At 35.2% G+C, this 18,612-nt stretch overlaps 2 protein-coding genes across 2 annotated transcripts; one reads left to right on the top strand and one right to left on the bottom strand.

Annotated features, from left to right (window-relative positions):
* Positions 1–321: 321 nt before the first annotated feature.
* Positions 322–8,502, bottom strand: LOC144447282 (proteasome subunit beta type-4-like). The gene is made up of 7 exons (XM_078137206.1): positions 7,989–8,502; positions 6,612–6,818; positions 4,962–5,108; positions 4,100–4,181; positions 3,443–3,559; positions 1,934–2,022; positions 322–906 (listed from the first exon to the last, which is right to left on the bottom strand). Exons 1-7 carry the CDS (start codon positions 8,108–8,110, stop codon positions 894–896), a joined length of 777 nt encoding a protein of 258 aa, XP_077993332.1. The 5' UTR covers positions 8,111–8,502; the 3' UTR covers positions 322–893.
* On the top strand, positions 8,424–16,838 carry LOC144447280 (meiosis-specific nuclear structural protein 1-like). Its single transcript, XM_078137204.1, has 8 exons — positions 8,424–8,531; positions 9,503–9,721; positions 10,580–10,810; positions 11,098–11,327; positions 11,721–11,937; positions 12,500–12,730; positions 13,289–13,549; positions 14,292–16,838. Exons 1-8 carry the CDS (start codon positions 8,529–8,531, stop codon positions 14,385–14,387), a joined length of 1,488 nt encoding a protein of 495 aa, XP_077993330.1. The 5' UTR covers positions 8,424–8,528; the 3' UTR covers positions 14,388–16,838.
* Positions 16,839–18,612: the final 1,774 nt, after the last annotated feature.

Here is an 18,612-nt window from a genome sequence, read left to right as displayed (position 1 = left end):
AGTTTCACGCTCAATGCGTTCATCAGACAACTGTCAGCTACTCGTGTTACTGTATTTATATGTGTAAGGTGTGAAAGAATTTATATATATATATATATATATATATATATATATATATATATATATATATATATATATATATATAATAACCAAGTTTACTGTTCATATTGATAATGTATCCCATTAACAGCACTGCTAACACAATGACTGCAGATAAGCCATGGCAGGTGTTTAGGAAATCTGCATCAACGACTTCAAAGAAAGACCATGACAAAAAATAGCTCACTTTTAAATATTTTATTAGACAAAAGGAAATGTGTGTGATCACATGGCTTCACTTTCTCTAAACATGTATATGCCTTATTTATTACGTGTGCAAAAGTATACGAACCTCAATGTTGTAATACACAGTTTCTATTTCAATGAAAAAAACCCACAAATTTTCTAGACGACCTGGTACTTACTGGGGACAAACTTCAAAGTTCAATTTCAGATGTTTGATTCATTCAAACATTTGCAGAACATATTGTTTCTATGAAATATATAAAGTCAAATATTTGTTGTATACTGTATCACATAATGAGCTAACTTTTTTGCTAAGAATCACAAAGACTAATGCAGCGACGTCAATGTCACTAGAGGGCATACTTCACTCAATGGTGAATTCCTTATTTTTTTCAAAAGCAAATTGAAAGCAAGTTGGTATTTTTGTACCATATTCTATTCTGTGCTACACACGTAACTGATTCTTAATATAGGAAAGCACATGTATATTTTCCAACATTGTGTGACTGTTTAAATAAAGAAATAGTTGGTAAAAATATTTCCTTGGTATGAAGTCTTCGTGTGTGTGTGTGTGTGTGTGTGTGCATGTGTGATGTTTAAGAAACAGTTTACTCGTAACCCCTGCAAAGAAAAAAAACACGCAATATTTAGGAAGATCCTACAGGTTGTGGAAATAGAAGGCCTTCAATATAAAGAACTGGTCTATATCAATAAAACCAATCTATAGATTGTACGTTAGTATGTACAATCAATCAATCAATCAATCAATCAATCAATCAATAACACCATTTTGTTCAGAGATGCTAGATGATTTAACCATACTGTATACTTTGTGAACAAGTACAATTACAGTGTAGATTAAAATCAAAGATTGTGATCTGGTCATATCTTTGTGTACAAAGTTCCAGAGCATGGTCTTCAAAGTATTAAAAACTTGACAGCAACTTAGGGATGATCGCACAATGTCTCACAAACTCAATAAGCAAACATCGTTCGTTTAGGACAAATCCCCCTCCCCCTCCCCGTGCCCCTACACAAACTTTCGCAAGTGCGACATTACATGTTTACATATGATGTAAACCATAATGCAAAATGTAGCAGTCACATCACTACAATCAATGCAATGTAAAAACATATGGTAAACATGAATTTCCAACCTTATGAACCTGTTTACTGAGACGATGGTAAACACATCAAAATACGGCCATAAACCTCGCACTGCATGTCACATTAGAAATAAATTTTTATCAACTTAAACATCTAAGTCGTAAAGACAGAATCTGTTATCATTGAAAGCGTGCAAGTTTTAGAAATTTGGTTAGAAGTGCGAAAATGAAATTCAGCAATCACATTGATGCCAGACCCTACCCCCCCCCCCCATGAACGAGATTCGCTTATGACCTTGTGTGACATTGTGTGATTGTCCGTTAATGTTAACACTACAAAACATGCAATACGTGTATCAATTATATTCAAAATCAAAACAACAAACTAAATGGTCTCAACAAAACTAAACTCTATAGGTTTCTTAGAAACTCTGACAAGATTTCACCATGTTCACATATCATTATCACATCTGCAAATGTAGAAGAAAAATCACTAAGAAGAAGAAAGGAAAGACTAATTAATTCTTTCAAGATCAACTTACTTGACATAATGTGCTATTTCCCAGTTTGCATCTGCTGATATAGGTTCCTCTATAACGGGTCCATCTTTTGTGATGTATGCTATTTCAAACTGAAATGAAACACAAACCATTGACGTCAGTCATTTCCATACACAATAAATGGAATTTTGAAATGATAAGGATTCTACATCATATGGATAACATTGTAATTAGGATTTCACTATTGGATGATTTACCATCTCTACATGATAGAACTACCATGTGATATGCGCATTACAAATTTAACCAATACACATACCATAATTTGATAATTTGAGAGCTTTTTACAACAAACTGTCTGTTCACTCGATAATAGATGGTGCACAAAGTGATGGGATCACAGAGAATGTGCCTACAGATCTTAAGTGAGAAAATATCATCCTTCATCTCTGTTCTGGGCCAACTCTTGATGTAAACAGTCTCTTAGATGTCACACTTGTACCAGTTAAGTCTCTCTATCAATAACAGTAATCATATCCCTAGGATTTGATGTCCTTGTTTGATGATATGTTGGGCTACTGTCACTGTACTAACTGTATCGCTAGGTCTGCTGCAGTAATGTTCATGTTCTTTCAATCTCACTGACAAGGTGTATTCCGATTCACCGATGTATGCTGCACCACATAACCCACAAGGTAACTGATAGATGACACCACTCTTATCTACCATCATTTGATTTTCCTTTCATCTATATCAGTAGCTACATGTGATATGAGGTTGTAGGACTTAAAGTGGTCATATATGGATGAGGATTGGAGGTAGTTATTTTGGATTTTTAATTTATAAAACAGTTTTATTATGGTTTCCTACTTGAAAAATCAATGTGAAACAACATATGCCAAATCCTTGTCTGGAACTCAATAAATTGCAAAAGATTAATTAATGTGTAAAATCTTTAACTTTTTACACATAGTTTAGCTTTTAATAATGCATTGAGTTATAAACACAGACTTAGTAAAGGTTGCTTCACATTGACTTTTCAAGTAGGAAGCTATAATAAAATTGTTTTATAAATTAAAAATCCAAAATAACTACCTCCAATCCTCATCCATATGGCCACTTTAATCAATAATAAAACTTTATTCGTCCAAATAAATTCGGAAATTTTTTGAATGGTCGCCACAAGAGCAGCACCCTAGTGTTGAAAAGGCAGGAGGAAACTGGAGTACCCGGGGAAAACCTGCGTTATTCGACAGGGTCAAACTGAGCATCACCCTTCTTACATGCAGACCTGGTTGAATTTTTAATCAAACCCGGCCAACACCTGGCGGGTTCAAACTCAGACTGCAGAGGTAAGAGGTGTACGAGCTAATCGCTCGGCCACCGACAACCCTAAAGGGCTATGTTTCAATCAATTGCATAAGTGTTATCTCAATACAGATTACATAGGAGAATTTCTGTTCTGGACCAAGTTTTTCTATATCTCTGCCAAACACCTACATATTAAATCCTAACCTGAGGTGGGCCTGTAACACATATATTCCTACTTACCCTATTGTATGATCTAGCATCTCTGTAGAATAAAACTTTCATACATCTTGTTATCACTTCTTTGGCTTCCTCTAGGGTCATTTTGTTATTCTTTTCATAAGCATCTCTAAGCATTGGCTGAAAATAAATAGAAAATGTCTTGTAATAGTGGATATCCATGGCAACCGAAGGTCACTTTTGAGACATTATTTCATCATCATCATCACCCCCCCCCCTCCCCCCTATCCAACTGCATATTGAACATTTTGTTCAACTTTATGAGTGATTTTAAATGACTATTCATTTTGTTGTATAAATTTAATTATTGGCTCCCATATCCAAAATTAATCAAAAAATGGTAAGCCAGTTACACAAACAAACTACTTCATCATCATCATCATCATCATCGTCGTCGTCGTCATCATTGTCATTGTCATCAATCATCATTATCATCAATCATCACCACCCCCAACCACCCACCCACCCACCCATCCACACAGCCATCCTCCCACCCCCACATCTGCAATCAAGCCATTGTATGTACCCCATCCAAGGTTGAGAAGCAGGAACATGTCTCAAAATCTCAACAAAATCAGGTAGGGTTTTCTTCAAGACATGAGATACATTCAGTTTATGACTTCAAACAGCATACAAATTGATATACTTCATTTCACTTACCTGTGCTAAATAACCACCAAATCCAGTGGCAATTGTTGGAGCTTGGTAAGCAGTTCCTATCAGATTGACATAGCCTAGGAATCTGAAATACATCAACACAAATAGTTTAATTTAACTTTTTTACTTGTTATTCTTGCAAGTTCTAGTGAAAACTTTTCAATTCTCATCAAGAAACTGAGTATACCACTGTCAAGTCATTAAATAACACTCTCTACTACTCTATTGTTACCTAGGTTTAACTAAAATGGATGAATGGCAACTCCTTGAATACATGAAATTTAGACCGGGTCTAAGACCAGGTTATTTACAGTATTTGCTAATTTTTCACTGAAATCAATACACGCCCTTTCAACAGGAAAGACTCTTGGAGTCTGAAGAACATAGTGTATGGGCATAACAATGAAGTATATTGCTACATGGATTTTTATTGATTTCAAGGAATCATCCATCATTTTATAAAGGACTTGGGACAACCTGGAATTTCCTCACAAATCTAAATAATAGAGGGTGTTATCAGGACTGAGAGAGCTTGATCAAAATACCAATTGGAAGGGAACACTATAACTTGTGGGGATAACAAGTAGGCAAGTCTTGCAACTACTTCACCTGTACTGTACATAATGCAGTTAAAATTATCGTTTCTACTCACAGAGTTAGTATATTCTGGAAAAGAAAGCATTGCCTCGTGGGACCTGAGCTACATACTGATAGCAAGGCAGAATAAACAAAGTTTTGCAGTTTTCGCAAGTCTCATTGCAGCAGTGAATGTTTAAGATTTGTTTGCTAAAGTTTATTCACTCTGAACACAAACTGTGTTGACAATTGTGTCAACTTTTTGAGGAAAACACAAATTGTTACATACGGTTCATCACCCTGCATTCCGCCAACAACATAGACATTCCACAATGGGTTGAACTTTGACCTTCGGTTATAAAGAACTCTGGTTAACCATGAAAAGATAGATTTCGGTGTGTAACCATGACCATCATCCAAACAATCCTCATCAATCCTGGAAAGACAGATGTGTGATCATTATACCATGCATGTGACAGGTTCAACGAAAAATATGGAATATATATACGCTGGTCATTCTACATCACAACATATGTCTATATCACTCGTTCTGCTGTGCTTGAAATGAGTCAAAACGCTCAAAATTGCCATTATTTTCCCCAATTTTTCTTTGATATTACTGGCACTGGTACAATTATGTTATTTAAACAATAATGTACGCCCTCCCAGCCCATAATGGACGAAAGCAAACTTTGAACGACATAATGGGCGAGGCGACAGCCGAGCCCATTATGGAGTGCAAAGTTTGCTTGAGTCCATTATGGACTGGGAGGACGTACATTATTGTTATTATTTTATAGTTTTGCCAATTCCAGTGAATTTGTAGACCGAGAAACGCAAAACAACGTATAATATACACAGCGCTGAACGTCGTCTGCCATGTTCGGCCCGGAAGCTGAATACTAATCACAGCGACACACGTACGTACACGTACACACACATATACACTCCAATGAACTGCTGTGAACACAAATTTGTTTCATGAATGCGTTGTATTTTTAAACAGTGGAAATGACAATCATAAGTAACGACATACATTTCGAAAAAATACGGGCCTAGTCGTATGAAGAAACAGAACAAATAAGCTTGTATTGTTATGCTCGTTCCGGGGCCGCAATGCCCAATAACGGAGTACATTATCAGTAATAATGTACAGCGATGACGTCACAAAATTCACTGGAATTGGTAATGCTATAATATAATCTCCAATAATTTTCTTCATTCAGCTGGAAAGTACACGTGACCTAGGGTAGCAACTCGTAGTGACAAACGCCCTTTAGGTCACTCGTATTTTCCTTGGCTTTATGAAGAAAAATATTGGGGAATAACATCTAATTGTATACTGCACTTGCATAATAATTTTATTCTCCATCAATCATTGTAATTTGAGAAATTTATGCATGAAATAAGTTTGAATTAATTGAATTAAAAGGTACTTATAATATCATTATATATGTCCAATCTGTTATTTATGGCCATATAGTAGTCTGTCACTGAGGCCTTTAAGTTTACTTGACTAACTTAGTGTACACGTTTAGTCAGAAGCAAATTTCACTCAACAATATGCAAGATGTGGTAGAACATAAACAAAGAGGCATGAAAACTAGGTTTTCCAAATTTACAGGTAACCAAAAATTGTGCCATAATGTTGTTCACATTATTTCTTATATCAAGACATGTTTTTTCTTGTCCACAGATTAAGGGAGTATTCTTATAAATGAATGCAAAAACATTTCTGTATGTACATGTAGTTCACTTCAGATTGAATGAAACTGGTTTTAATGAGCTCTTCCAAATTAATACCTTGGATGGAAATAAGAATTATATCTATTCCAAAAAGAGTGTGTTTTTTTAAACAATATTCTAAACCCAAACCAAACCTTTCAATGAAAATACTTAAGTGAATATGGCACAGACATAAGAAATATACACAACTTACATCATTTGTTCAATCTTATTCTTTAGGAACTGAAAATCAGCAATATCTCCTGAACCTCCTATGATAGTATTGTTGTTGATAGAATATACCCTTGAAATCTGTCTAAACCTTGCTAGTGAACCGTATGATCCTAGTGTATCAGCTGCTATCATTACGCCGCCGTCAAACTTCAAACCAATGACTGATGTACCAGTTGTCATAGGATCACTGAAAGTAATCATAATACATGGAAATTGTAAGTATGAGTATAATGTTTGGCAAGTGTGTGGACTGGCTGTACAACAAATACGCGTTTGTATTCAAGCTAGGTAGTTCCGCTAATGTCAGTATTGTTATATTGCAGGCCGACAGGCTGAACTATGGGTTACTTTGGGGGTCATTCAAAACGAGTCTTCTTATGATACGAAATGCTTCCTTGCATAAGATTGTCCACAAAATATATGCAGTGTAAGAGGCCATCATTACTTTCATGAAGATCACAGGAATTCAGTGAGGATGTTGGTCAGAGCAGGTCTTGGAGTACACCACCGTCGGACATGCATAATTCACGCCATCCAGTCTCATCAATTGCTTCAAAATGTCGAAGATGTGGTACGTATTGATCGTGAATTTTGCACTTTACTCCTTGAAGTTCATGCAAATTATGTTGATTGTTATACATACATGTGTAGAACATACAAATTGTTGCATTTTAAATATGGTCTAGCTACATATCTTATTTGGGATTTAAATAAACAGATCATTTATTTTACGCAGTGACTGTTTATTTTATTTCATTCCATTTATTAGTTGTGCTCTTAGTTTTGGTCTATGACTGTCCTGAAATTTACAGACAACCTAAGTCCTTGTAGACTCAAACTACAACTAAAATGTAAACTTCTCAGTGGTATCGGCGCATGAGGCAAGTAATGCATAGCATAGTGACTGTTCATTGTTGATCATACAAACCAATTTTATCTCTGGGGTCTTAAAACTTATTCCTATCCCTAAACCTTAACTCCAACACCCCGGCGTGACCATACATTTATATTTCAACTGCAATAACATATTGCATATCAAATTTCAAAGTTAACAATAATATAATTATAATTTATATACTCTTTTAAAGATTATGCTACATTCATAAATTTTGTTTTGTGCACTATATTTTAAAGGTTAATGCGAAAATACTCAACCTAAGACTTGTCTCAATGAAGTTGTAAGGTTTGTACTTTCTTTTAGAAGGTGTTACAGTGCGAACTATTAAAAGGTATAATATCATCAAATATATCAAAGCAGTACATTGCTGCTGACTCACGTCCTCAGATGTAAATGACAACAGAATATGAAAATCACATGTTTTTCACTGAGGAATAGAATAAAACTTTGGCAACTTACAGAGTATGTTTTATTGGTCCGCTTTGTGAAGATGTAGTACCTCCGGGAAGGTTGTAAAATGACCCAGGCGCTGGTCCATTTTGCCAAAATTGATGGTTCATGAAACCACTGTAGTCCGCCATGATGTATTGATTGTGCTCTCGCGAGAAATAACGTGATCAGTGTTAGAAGACTAAATTTATAAAACCTTGATCACATGCTGAAGGTCACTTCTGATTAAGTATTGATACTGATAACTTTTTTAGGAAAAGCAAAGTAAAATCAAATGGAAATTATACAAAAAAAAAAACACCAGAAAAATGAGAGCGGTGGGTAAAATAGACCAATCATCGCCTGCCTAGTGAAATGTTTGGGATCTCACAGGTGACCAATCACAAGCTATGACATAGCGGTGTATTTTCAAAGCGAGGTTTGTTCTCCTGGTTACGAATCACCATAACAGTCACAGGTAGCCATCTTTCGTGTCACGACTGTTCAGCTGATCTGGAGAATTTTCATAATTTCTACACCAGCGAAGGGTTATATTAGAGATTTTCCACAATGGTAAGTAAAGTATGATGGTTTCCATCAGGTCTGTGAAAAATAATTGCATTAGCACTATTTATTTTTAAGAAACCACAGCAGTATTTGACCGACAGCAGCGCGACTTCTCCGTCACGTCAGCTCTGATCAGTCAGGGTTTATATTCATATCAGTACCGAACGACACGACCTTTACAGTCGATTTGTGTGTTTACTGAGTTTCCATGAGATCCGATCTGAATCAGTTAATTTCTCCAATCACCTCATGACAGAAATAGTTTAGTCATCATCAGCAAATATGACTATGTTTTCAAAACACGTGTGCGTTGTGACGGGTTAGAACAAGTCCGAGAAACAGATTGTTATGTTACCGTGTTTATGAAGTGTAATGTAAACTACAGTCCTGACGTTAGTCGTTACTGATTTCGAACAGAACAAGTTTGGTGACCTGAACCAGTTTACCTGGACGCTCAAGGATTATTTAATTAATAGAAGACATTGTTTCAATTTCAGTGGCTGATAATTACTTAAGTTGTTCAAGTTCTCAGACGTAAATATTTAAATGTTAAAAAGTATATATACCATAACCAAACGTCGATCACAACCAAGTCACAAGTGTGCCTTCATTGCTGAAGGGCCAAATTGTAATACGGGAAATGTTTAGTGTTTTCAAGAATTTGCTTTATGCATATCACTGTCAATGATTGTAAGAACAAAGAGCTTGATTGATAAATAAACAATGATCCACTGTCATTGCATATTGACACCCCCACCCCTACCCATTTCTTTTGATCATCATAAAAGTGTTTATAACATTCAACTGGGACACTCTCAATCAAATTTCATTAAGTTACATCTTTTGTCTCATTCTTTACATCACATTGCCAATGGTTTTCATTTTAAAGTAGTCAACCATAATTAAGAAATTACGAAATTCAACAATGTCACTTCATTCGTTCATATTAAAAGATTTATCTCTCTTCACAATAACAGGCAACTGTTCGGCGAACGTTAACACACTCGCAGCAGCAGAAAATGCTGACTGAAAGCCGTCGTAAGGAAATTGCCAGGGAAGATACTGTGAAACGCCTCAGTAATGAGAAGATGCTGGAAGCTAACATGGCCAGTGATGAGAGAGTGGAAACCAAAAGGTTAATCAGACGTATGCAACAAGAACAGCATGAAAGAGAAACTGAAGAAGCTATTATTAGGGTAAGTAGTTAGTATGTGTGTACTTGCTAGATGAATCTATCAATGTCCTGTACTCATCAGAGTAGTGGTTGATTCCTGTATCTGTCATACAAATGTAGGATGTGAATCTCTATTTTAGAATGATTAGGAAAAATCAGTGAAGAAATCTAAGAAACAACCACACACAATACATAATCAAGATTTCAACACTTCATGTTTGATTTCAGAATAACTAACAAACAAACATGACATACAAAAACTTGTTAAAATGTTCTCAGTCCAATAACTTTTTTTAAGTTAATAAAAATATCCTTGAACACATTCATGAGGTCGGTAAAATGTATTAATACGTAGTGATAAGTACATTCTTGGACCTGAATAGGCGAAACGTTACTCATAAGTAATAAGAACCCCTGGTCGAGGTACAAGAACGTATTATTACAAAGTTAAAAATAGTTGACATTTTGGGAGTAACCCTTCTAAGAAGACACATGTTTCCGCCCAGAAAGTATATTTTAATTTTTACATGTATCCTATAAATTATAGTTCAGCCCTTGGCACTTTATTGAAAGTTATAGTTTATGCATTGATTAAGAAACTTGAACAATAATAATACCAAGACCACATAATGTAACCTGGTGATATAACAGGCCCAAGAATCCAAGATATTTTTGTGTAGCTATATACTGTAATATAATATTATCCAAATGCCTACCCATGTCAGTTGCATGGTTTTGACGTAGATGTAATTGCCATCTTAGAGGTAAAGAAAATTAGTATTTGAGTTGGTAAACATTGTGATTATGTCAAAAGTCAAGTTGTTTAGTAGTCAGTCGGTTGTCAAAATGTTTTATATCACTATATTATCTTCCAATACAGTCAGAACAAATTAGAAGACAACGTGAACTTGAGCAAGAACAAGAGGAAAGACTTGGCAGGGAGTTGGAAAAACTCAAGCTGGAATCACTGAGAGATGAAAAAATGAGACAACAAATCAGAGAAAACAGTCTAGAGCTGAGAGAGTTAGAGGCCAAATTGAAAGCAGGTTATATGGCAAAAGAACGAGCTGCACAGATTGCCGAGAAGGATGCTGTCAAGTACGAGAAGACAGTAAGAAGGAATATTTTTTTTAAAATTTATATACACCATTTGTGATCCAAGAATCATGTGGTTGAAACCAACTATACTATAATAGTGAGGGAAGAAATTGGACGACTGCTTGTAGACATTAAAAAGGAGAGAGTTATGCATGAAAAGCATTTTGAAGAAAAATGACCCATTTTATAGCTTAGATAATTTGTTACTTCCTCAAAAACAACTACAGAAATATTGCTAACCAGTTACTTATACTTTTAATCATAGATGGAAATTTTGATTTCATTGCTTAATTTTCTCAGGCTCGTGATGCTGAGATCTCACGCATGATGAAAGAAGAATCAGAGAGGGCAGCAGATGAAGAACGTAAGAAGGAACTAGAAAGGTGGCAAGAAAGTGTACGCTATCAACAAGAACTGGAAACACAGTTGGAAGAACAAGAAAGAAAGAAACAAGAAGCTTATGAAGAATTCCTTAAGGAGAAACTTATGATAGATGAAATTGTCAGAAAGATTTACGAAGAAGATGAAAGGTGAGTTGTTGTTTTTTTAGAAATTTTGAATGGCATAGGAGTTCATTTCTGAAGGGTATGTATGAGTGATTTAATTATTAGTGGTTTAGGTGGGATTTTGTATGTCTTTGAAATAACTCATTGATTTTCAGTGTTTTTGGCAAGGTTTGGGAATCACGGTAACAGAAATGGGGAAAGCAGTAAAAGTACAATGGTTTGCTATAGAATCTAGCATTATTGTGGTAGAACCCTGGTAAAATGGCTAGTGAACTCAGGTAGATTTTACCTACTTACCACCCTTAGCAAAAACACTGTCTTCTTTTGATAAAAGTTTGTTGATACAATGTGGTAGTAAAGGGAGAAAGTGCCTTTGGGGACACAATGTAAAACAACCTCAAATGTCTATCTTTGTAGAGAGCGTCAGCGAGAAAGAGAAAAACAAGTAGCAACTCAGAGATACATAGAGGAATTCAAAACAGTCCGGGAAGACTGGAAGAGACAAGAAAAAGCACGTTTGGAAGAAGAAAACAGGAGAATCCTGGAATTTGCCAAAGTGCAACAACAAAGAGAGGAAGGACGTATGGAGGCTAAGAGAGCTAAAGAAGAAGCTATGTCCAGAGTACAAGATGCGGTAAGCTAACCTTTTTGTAATTCTGCAATGGCATCTGAACTCGTAGTATTTTTTATAAGATTTTCCCTATTGATGCATTTATACACCGAGTATAAAAGTGAGTATATTTTCAGAAGAAAAGTTCATTACATTGAAAAATATCATTTTTAATGAAAAAGTTCCTCACTTTGACTTAACCAAGAAATTAAGTGCTCTTGTTGAGACTTGAAGGTAAAATACATCAAAGATCTCGCAAAGTGATTCAGGAACTGTAAACTGTATATTCCTATTGATGGCTCCCTGATTGTTTAAAGTTGAAGATCCAGGACACAAAGTTGACAGAATGTTTGGAATGTTGGACAGTAATTTGGGTGGCCCACTATCTGCTAGTGAGATATACAATTCAATATCCTAAAGATTACTGTGGATTTTATTCAATTTAAAAGTCACCTCTGACTGGAGAAGACATCAAATAGGAATGATTTTGAATGCCTCGCTTTAAAGTTTGTACGATGTACAGCAACAATAAGACAAAATAAAAATACTAATAAATGTTACTCTTCATGTTTTTTTTTGTTTACAGCTGAGTGAAGATATTGCTAAAAAGAAAGCATTTGAAGAAGAGATGGACCGTATTCGCAATGAACTTTACATTGAGGAACAAGAAGAGGCAGAGAGACAGAGAGAGAAGGAAGAACTTGAGAGACGAATCAGACAGAGACTTGAGCTACGTAGAACACATGCTGAACAGCTACAATTCAAAGAAATGCGTAGACAAGCTGAGTTGGCAGAGGAGGAGGAATTCAGAAAACAGGTAAATTTTATATATGGCAATGAGATATCATGATGTACCATGATCTAGCCAGTGATACATGATGAAATGAGAGCACTAGTAGAAAACCTACATTGTCCAGTGAAATCAACCAAAATGGCACAGTTTTGCAGTAATTTTCACAAATGATCAGTATCTAGGGCAACACCTAACTGCATTGATTGAAGCATAAATTTTAGTCACATACAATCGTCAATGACGATGATAAAGTAACTGTTCTCAAATTTATATACAGTGACTGCTACGCTCTTTTGAGCTGTTTGTCGGTCATTCCTAGGTCCTTGTCATAATTGATTCAGTCTGTTCGTCACTGAATTTACATCGAGTCAATAAATGGAATTTCACATTGGGCTGGAATGCATCATACATATTTTTGCTACTAAAGACATATTTTTAAGATGTTAAAATATTTTGTGATGTGTATCTAAAGATGTGAATGTTGACAACATGAAGCAACCTACATGAAAGTGTATATAAAGATATGTACTCTTAGATACATTTTTGTAACATTCTTATATTTTGATGTCCTTTCATTTCAAGATGCTGGCTAAGTTTGCAGAGGATGATCGCATAGAACAAATGAATGCCCAGAAACGCCGCATGAAACAACAGGAACACAAACGAGCTGTGGAGCAATTATTGGAGGACAGAAGAGCTCAATTTGTAGCAGACAAACAAAGAGAATTGGCAGATCGCCAACATGATGAAGATCTCGAAAGACTACGTAGACAAATTATTGAAGAGGAAAGACAGAAGCTTCTCCGAGAACATGCAACTAAACTCTTGGGATATCTACCAAAGGTAAATAAAATTCAGAGGTCATAGTGCATAGGTTAAAGTTACAGATAGGAATTTAGCCCATGATAAACTATTTCGGAAATTCAACTTTTAAAGGCAAGACACATGCAGTGTACCTTTTGGATCATGGTGTACTGTGATTTGTGTACAACTGTGGCAAGATTAGTTTCGATAAGCCAAGACAGACACAAACCCCAACTGTAATTGTTGCATGTATTCAAGTATGTAAAGCAGTGATAGTGGCACCCTCAGTTAAAGTTAAACAATATAATTATACTGTCATTGAGAGTTGAAATCAATGAAAACATACTCTGGAAGTCAGCAAAAAATATAAACAAAGCATCGGTCTTCCCATAGTCTTAACCATTCCTTTACAGTTGTGTAGGTATATCTATAAGTTTAATAAGTATAAGTTTTGCAAGACTAGATTCATGTAATGTCCTATTAGAGATGTCACCCAACTGGGGGTGTGTAATTATAAGATATAATGCAGAATGAGAGCCAGTTACAACAACTATGGCTATGATAGGGAAGTTGCAAATCCACCATATTGAATGTTGCATCATGGGAAATATAATAATTATCAATCGATCAGTATTGTCAACAGTATTTTTACATAGTTTGATAAGTACAGATAATCCCACAGTCCTTTGCATCTGAGCATGCTCAGTATGGATTGCAAGTTCCCTTTTGAATTACCATGATCCTTTCTAAATGTTTGTTTATTATGTGTTTTCTCCAATAGGGTGTTATCCGTGATGACAAGGACCTTGAACTCTTTGATGACAGTTTTAAGAAGGCATTCACTGAAAGACAAAGAGATGTCTATGATAACTACTAACTTTTTTAAACTGGAACGATGACCAACTCTAAACACTGGACTATATACATATTTAAGAATTTCAGTTGTCTGGAAAAAAAAAAGTTTTCAGATTTCTGTTCTGAAAACAATTCTTGGGGGGAGTATGATACAAACACTGAACACAAATACTCCTGAAGTTGTAAATACCAGTTTGACAACACTCTTGCAGTGATTGGATTTCTATTTTTTTTTTCTGTTGTTTTGCAATTTAACCAATAATTTACACACATTAATTACACTGTGAGCAAAGCATGTTGTATATATATATATGACATCATTCATTATCGTAAGAATTTCACAAATGGAACTTGAAGAATAAATAAGTTACTTAACCGAAGACATCAAATCATGTTACATGTAGCTGGGAGAAATTTACAACACTGCCCATGCTAATATTCATAGTGCTAGCTAGCTAGTTCCTTTTCTGTAAAACGAATATTTGTACTTAGAAAAAAAGTTGTAATAAAATATAAAAGATTTGATTGAATTAAACACACAATTCACGTTCTTTCACTTGTAGTCAAGACAAAAGAACACTACAGCATATATTTCCCAATATTTGTTTTCATTCAAAATGGCAGTTACCTAAGGGACCTTGTTACTACAAGTCAAAAGACTAACCGTGGCAGAACCACAATTATTTCTGGCTGAATGAAGATAAATATCGGGGGAATAGTATAATTAGACCTCAAGCTTAATTTATAAAAAAAAAATTGGGATGATTTTGAATATTTTGAGCACCACAGAAATGAAATTCATTTCTGTATTGAATGCATTCAACTTGGCTTGTATGAGGTTAATGTCTGTTACATCCAAAGGGGACTGTGACATTAGAGTACATTCCAAAGGTGACAAAATTACTTTCTGTTGTAATTTTTAACATATAACTATAAAAGTTGGAAGGCTAGTCCCAATGTCTTCTGGGTAAAATTACCCATAATGCATGGTTGATGATTTATAGCCATCGCCGGTCAGGAAATTCTGACAGGGTCCACATATGTTTGTACACTATAGCCCATTTTGTAACTGAAATAAAACGAAGGGGACATGTTGGAGTATCAACCATGTAAAGACTTTTCAATACTCAAGGAATTTCAATGACACTACTGTTAATCTATCTCCTTGAAGTGTAGGTATTTATGGCTGTATGAACCTGTACACCCCAAAACTATCACCAGCTGGCATTATCTAGCTACAACTTGACCAATCATTATCCAGCTACAACTTGACCAATCACAGTGCTCCTTGTATACTATCCTCAACCTCTAATGTTGACTGTGATTTCCAACATGGCCGACTCTGACACCAGTTAATTTTTGAAGAAGTTTGAAGGTGCTTCAACATAGTGGTGTTGACACAGCTACTAAATCAAAGTATTCTAAATGTTGTCAGTGGGAAGAACTACAGTATAGTATGATTATATCTTGTACAAGATATGGGTTGTTGGAACAATATAATGGAAGATTCACGAGTTGAGCAGCTACAGACACCTGTAGACTTTGGTGGGGAGAATGAAATGAGAATTTGTTTATAAATCAAAATACAATCTGGCCGCACAGACAGACAGCACACACACACACACACACACACACACACACATATGCTCCAGTAACTCATAATCAGGTCAACCATAAGTAGTCATCAATTTTACAAATCACTATTTTGTTTGATAATAGTTATTTTCTGACACCTAAGCCCATCAGTGTCTGTGGTCCACTAGTAATAGAATAGTGATGACATTGACTTCTAGTTTTCCTAGAAATAGTCAAAGCACGTAAATTTCTTATTTTCACTGTAAACAAATTGACTTGGTATAATGCACAATGTGACCCCAGCCAAGATGTGGATATTGGCATACCAAAGGTTTACATTTATTTTATTTTTTAAATTATGGTCTTCTGTTTGATGTCACATAATTTGGGTTGGTTGGTAGATTAATTAAAGGTTCTTCAAATAGTAACTTTCAAGCAAAGTGTATTGTCAGAAAATGTCAACCCGTTTTGTAGAAAATGGCTTAGAAATTTGAGACTAACTTTTCCAACATGTTGATTCATATAAAAGTATGGGGAATAGTTACTGTTATATGCATTGGCTGATTTATGTTGTGTATTTTCTCTTCATGGGTTAGGGGAAAAACTAATTTATTGTGTAAAACCTTGTGATGTTGAGTCAGAGTTTACAAAGAACACTGATGACCCCCCCCCCCCCCCTTGATCATTACTTAGTCAGTGTAAACTCAATTTAACGAAAATCAGTGCCTTTCAAAGAAGTTCCCAAAGTGCACTGCCTTGCATGAGTACGTATGAAAGTCTAACAACTTAAGATGATATCTAGAAACAAGAGAGAAGTATGCAGTTTGTATATTTTCTTCATAATATAGAATTTCAAAATGAATGTGTATATTAATAATTTTTGCATTATGTATTATGAAAACAGAGTTGTTGAATAAAAACTATAAATATTGTTTCATGTTTTTGAAAAGTATCTTACAGCTGTTACATATGGCAACCTTTGTGTTGCACAAGAAGATAGATTGCAACATCTCACACTCACAAATAACGGACAATTATTCACATAAGTTGTAAATTGGTACGAGTGTAATAATGTGATATTTATTATGACGATCACTAGAAAAATAACAAAAAAAAGTTACATGAAAGTTTCACCTTTTCCTCAAAGAACACATTGGTTAATTTGATACGGCAATACTGAAAACTACTCAACTACGCACAACAGACCATTCTAAAAAATAAAAACAAAATAATCTCAAGAAATAAACAAAAGTACATCGTTGCAACGACACTGACCAACAGAGGGCGCTATACTGAAATCTAAACATATATCTCTCTGTATAATTCTTATTTTGGGTATAAAACAGTTGAGTCCAAAATATCTCATAGCTCCCTCTCTTTCTTAGAAATACAGCACACATACATTTAACCAGTGCTAATTATAAGGTATCTGAACAAAAAAGATAAAATATGCATCTCTCAAAATATTTCAACTATATGTGGTTTATGTCCTCTGTGACCTTTTTTGCTCATCAATCAAGGTTACTTCTTTTAATAGTGGTCTATAAGACAAAAATATAAAGTCAACCATCTTTTGATGATAACAAATATTTCCTTTTCTTTTCTTTGTATATAGCCAACATGTTTTTTGGATCAGTGAACTCAAAATATGAAGGGAAAAAAGTGTAACTTTAAAGTTGCAATTGCTGTAACTGGAAGGTGGGGGGGCAATTTTGATACCTGATCTAACACGTATCATGAATTACTCTTGATACGGTACAAACATGGCTCCCAAAATGTTCCAGTTACAGTGACTGGAACTTTAAAAGCAGCAGAGTATTTTACTTCAAAACAGGGATTCTGTCACTTCTCGTTTACCATATCCTGGCACTACCGGCCAATGCACATTGACAGAACATTATAACTTTTCCATCTTCATCTATTTCAGAGAGTAAGCATACAGATCTAAAAACAACATTTATAAAAAAATACGAGTGTAGACTGCTTTGATCAAAACTTTGCTAGACTTTTCAAAAACTGCTTGCAAGATTTCCATGATCGTAAGTCTAAAATCTTTGCGGACTGCTGCAAAAGTCTAATGTCAACACAGTCTGTATTGCTAAAACAACAGTTTGGATATATTGCCCTTTATTTGTATAAACAAAAGAAGCAATAGGCCATGACACTAGATGGCGCTACATTGTAGCCACTCCTTACAGCAAAGTCTTCGTTAAAATTTGTTATCTATAATCATAATCATAACTTTTGGTATCAATCCATGTATATACCCCAGTAGCACACTACTCCCATGATGCAATGTGAACTAGTGCATGCATGATTGCAAATGTTCCAGATAATGAAACCAATGCCTTCGACAACTCTAAAGTCACACTACTCATTACTGGTCATTGTTCCCTGCTGAAAGCCTATACCTTACTCCATACAGAGGAACTCCTATCTCAGAACTAACAGCTGTTTCTGCTGTTCGTGAGTCTTACAAACCAATTTTGTTACTTTACAAAATTATGAAAAAATATGTAGTGGAAACTTTTTTGTGTTATGTTTACATAACGAGCTACAATTACAAGGACAGGCATTTCAACCTGTGAGTCACCTTTAGACTAGCCTTTGTAGTACGATGGATGGTTGACCTGGTACGCAAGGAGAGAAAGCTTGCTACGATAACCACCCAC

Source organism: Glandiceps talaboti, chromosome 16 (genome assembly GCF_964340395.1).
Source record: "Glandiceps talaboti chromosome 16, keGlaTala1.1, whole genome shotgun sequence".
NCBI lineage: Eukaryota > Metazoa > Hemichordata > Enteropneusta > Spengelidae > Glandiceps > Glandiceps talaboti.
This window is presented reverse-complemented; position numbering and strand designations above follow the sequence as displayed.

Bases quoted from the DNA above. Each gene is read 5' to 3' on its own strand.
- LOC144447280 (XM_078137204.1), top strand. The intron at 9,722-10,579 runs GTAAGTAGTTAG...CTTCCAATACAG, and splicing joins CTGAAGAAGCTATTATTAGG to TCAGAACAAATTAGAAGACA. The intron at 11,938-12,499 runs GTAAGCTAACCT...TTTTGTTTACAG, and splicing joins TGTCCAGAGTACAAGATGCG to CTGAGTGAAGATATTGCTAA.
- LOC144447282 (XM_078137206.1), bottom strand. From the start codon at position 8,110: ATGGCGGACTACAGTGGTTTCATGAACCATCAATTTTGGCAAAATGGA. The intron at 4,182-4,961 runs GTATGTAACAAT...GATGTATTTCAG, and splicing joins GGAATGCAGGGTGATGAACC to ATTCCTAGGCTATGTCAATC. The intron at 3,560-4,099 runs GTAAGTGAAATG...ATTTATTTTCAG, and splicing joins TTGGTGGTTATTTAGCACAG to CCAATGCTTAGAGATGCTTA.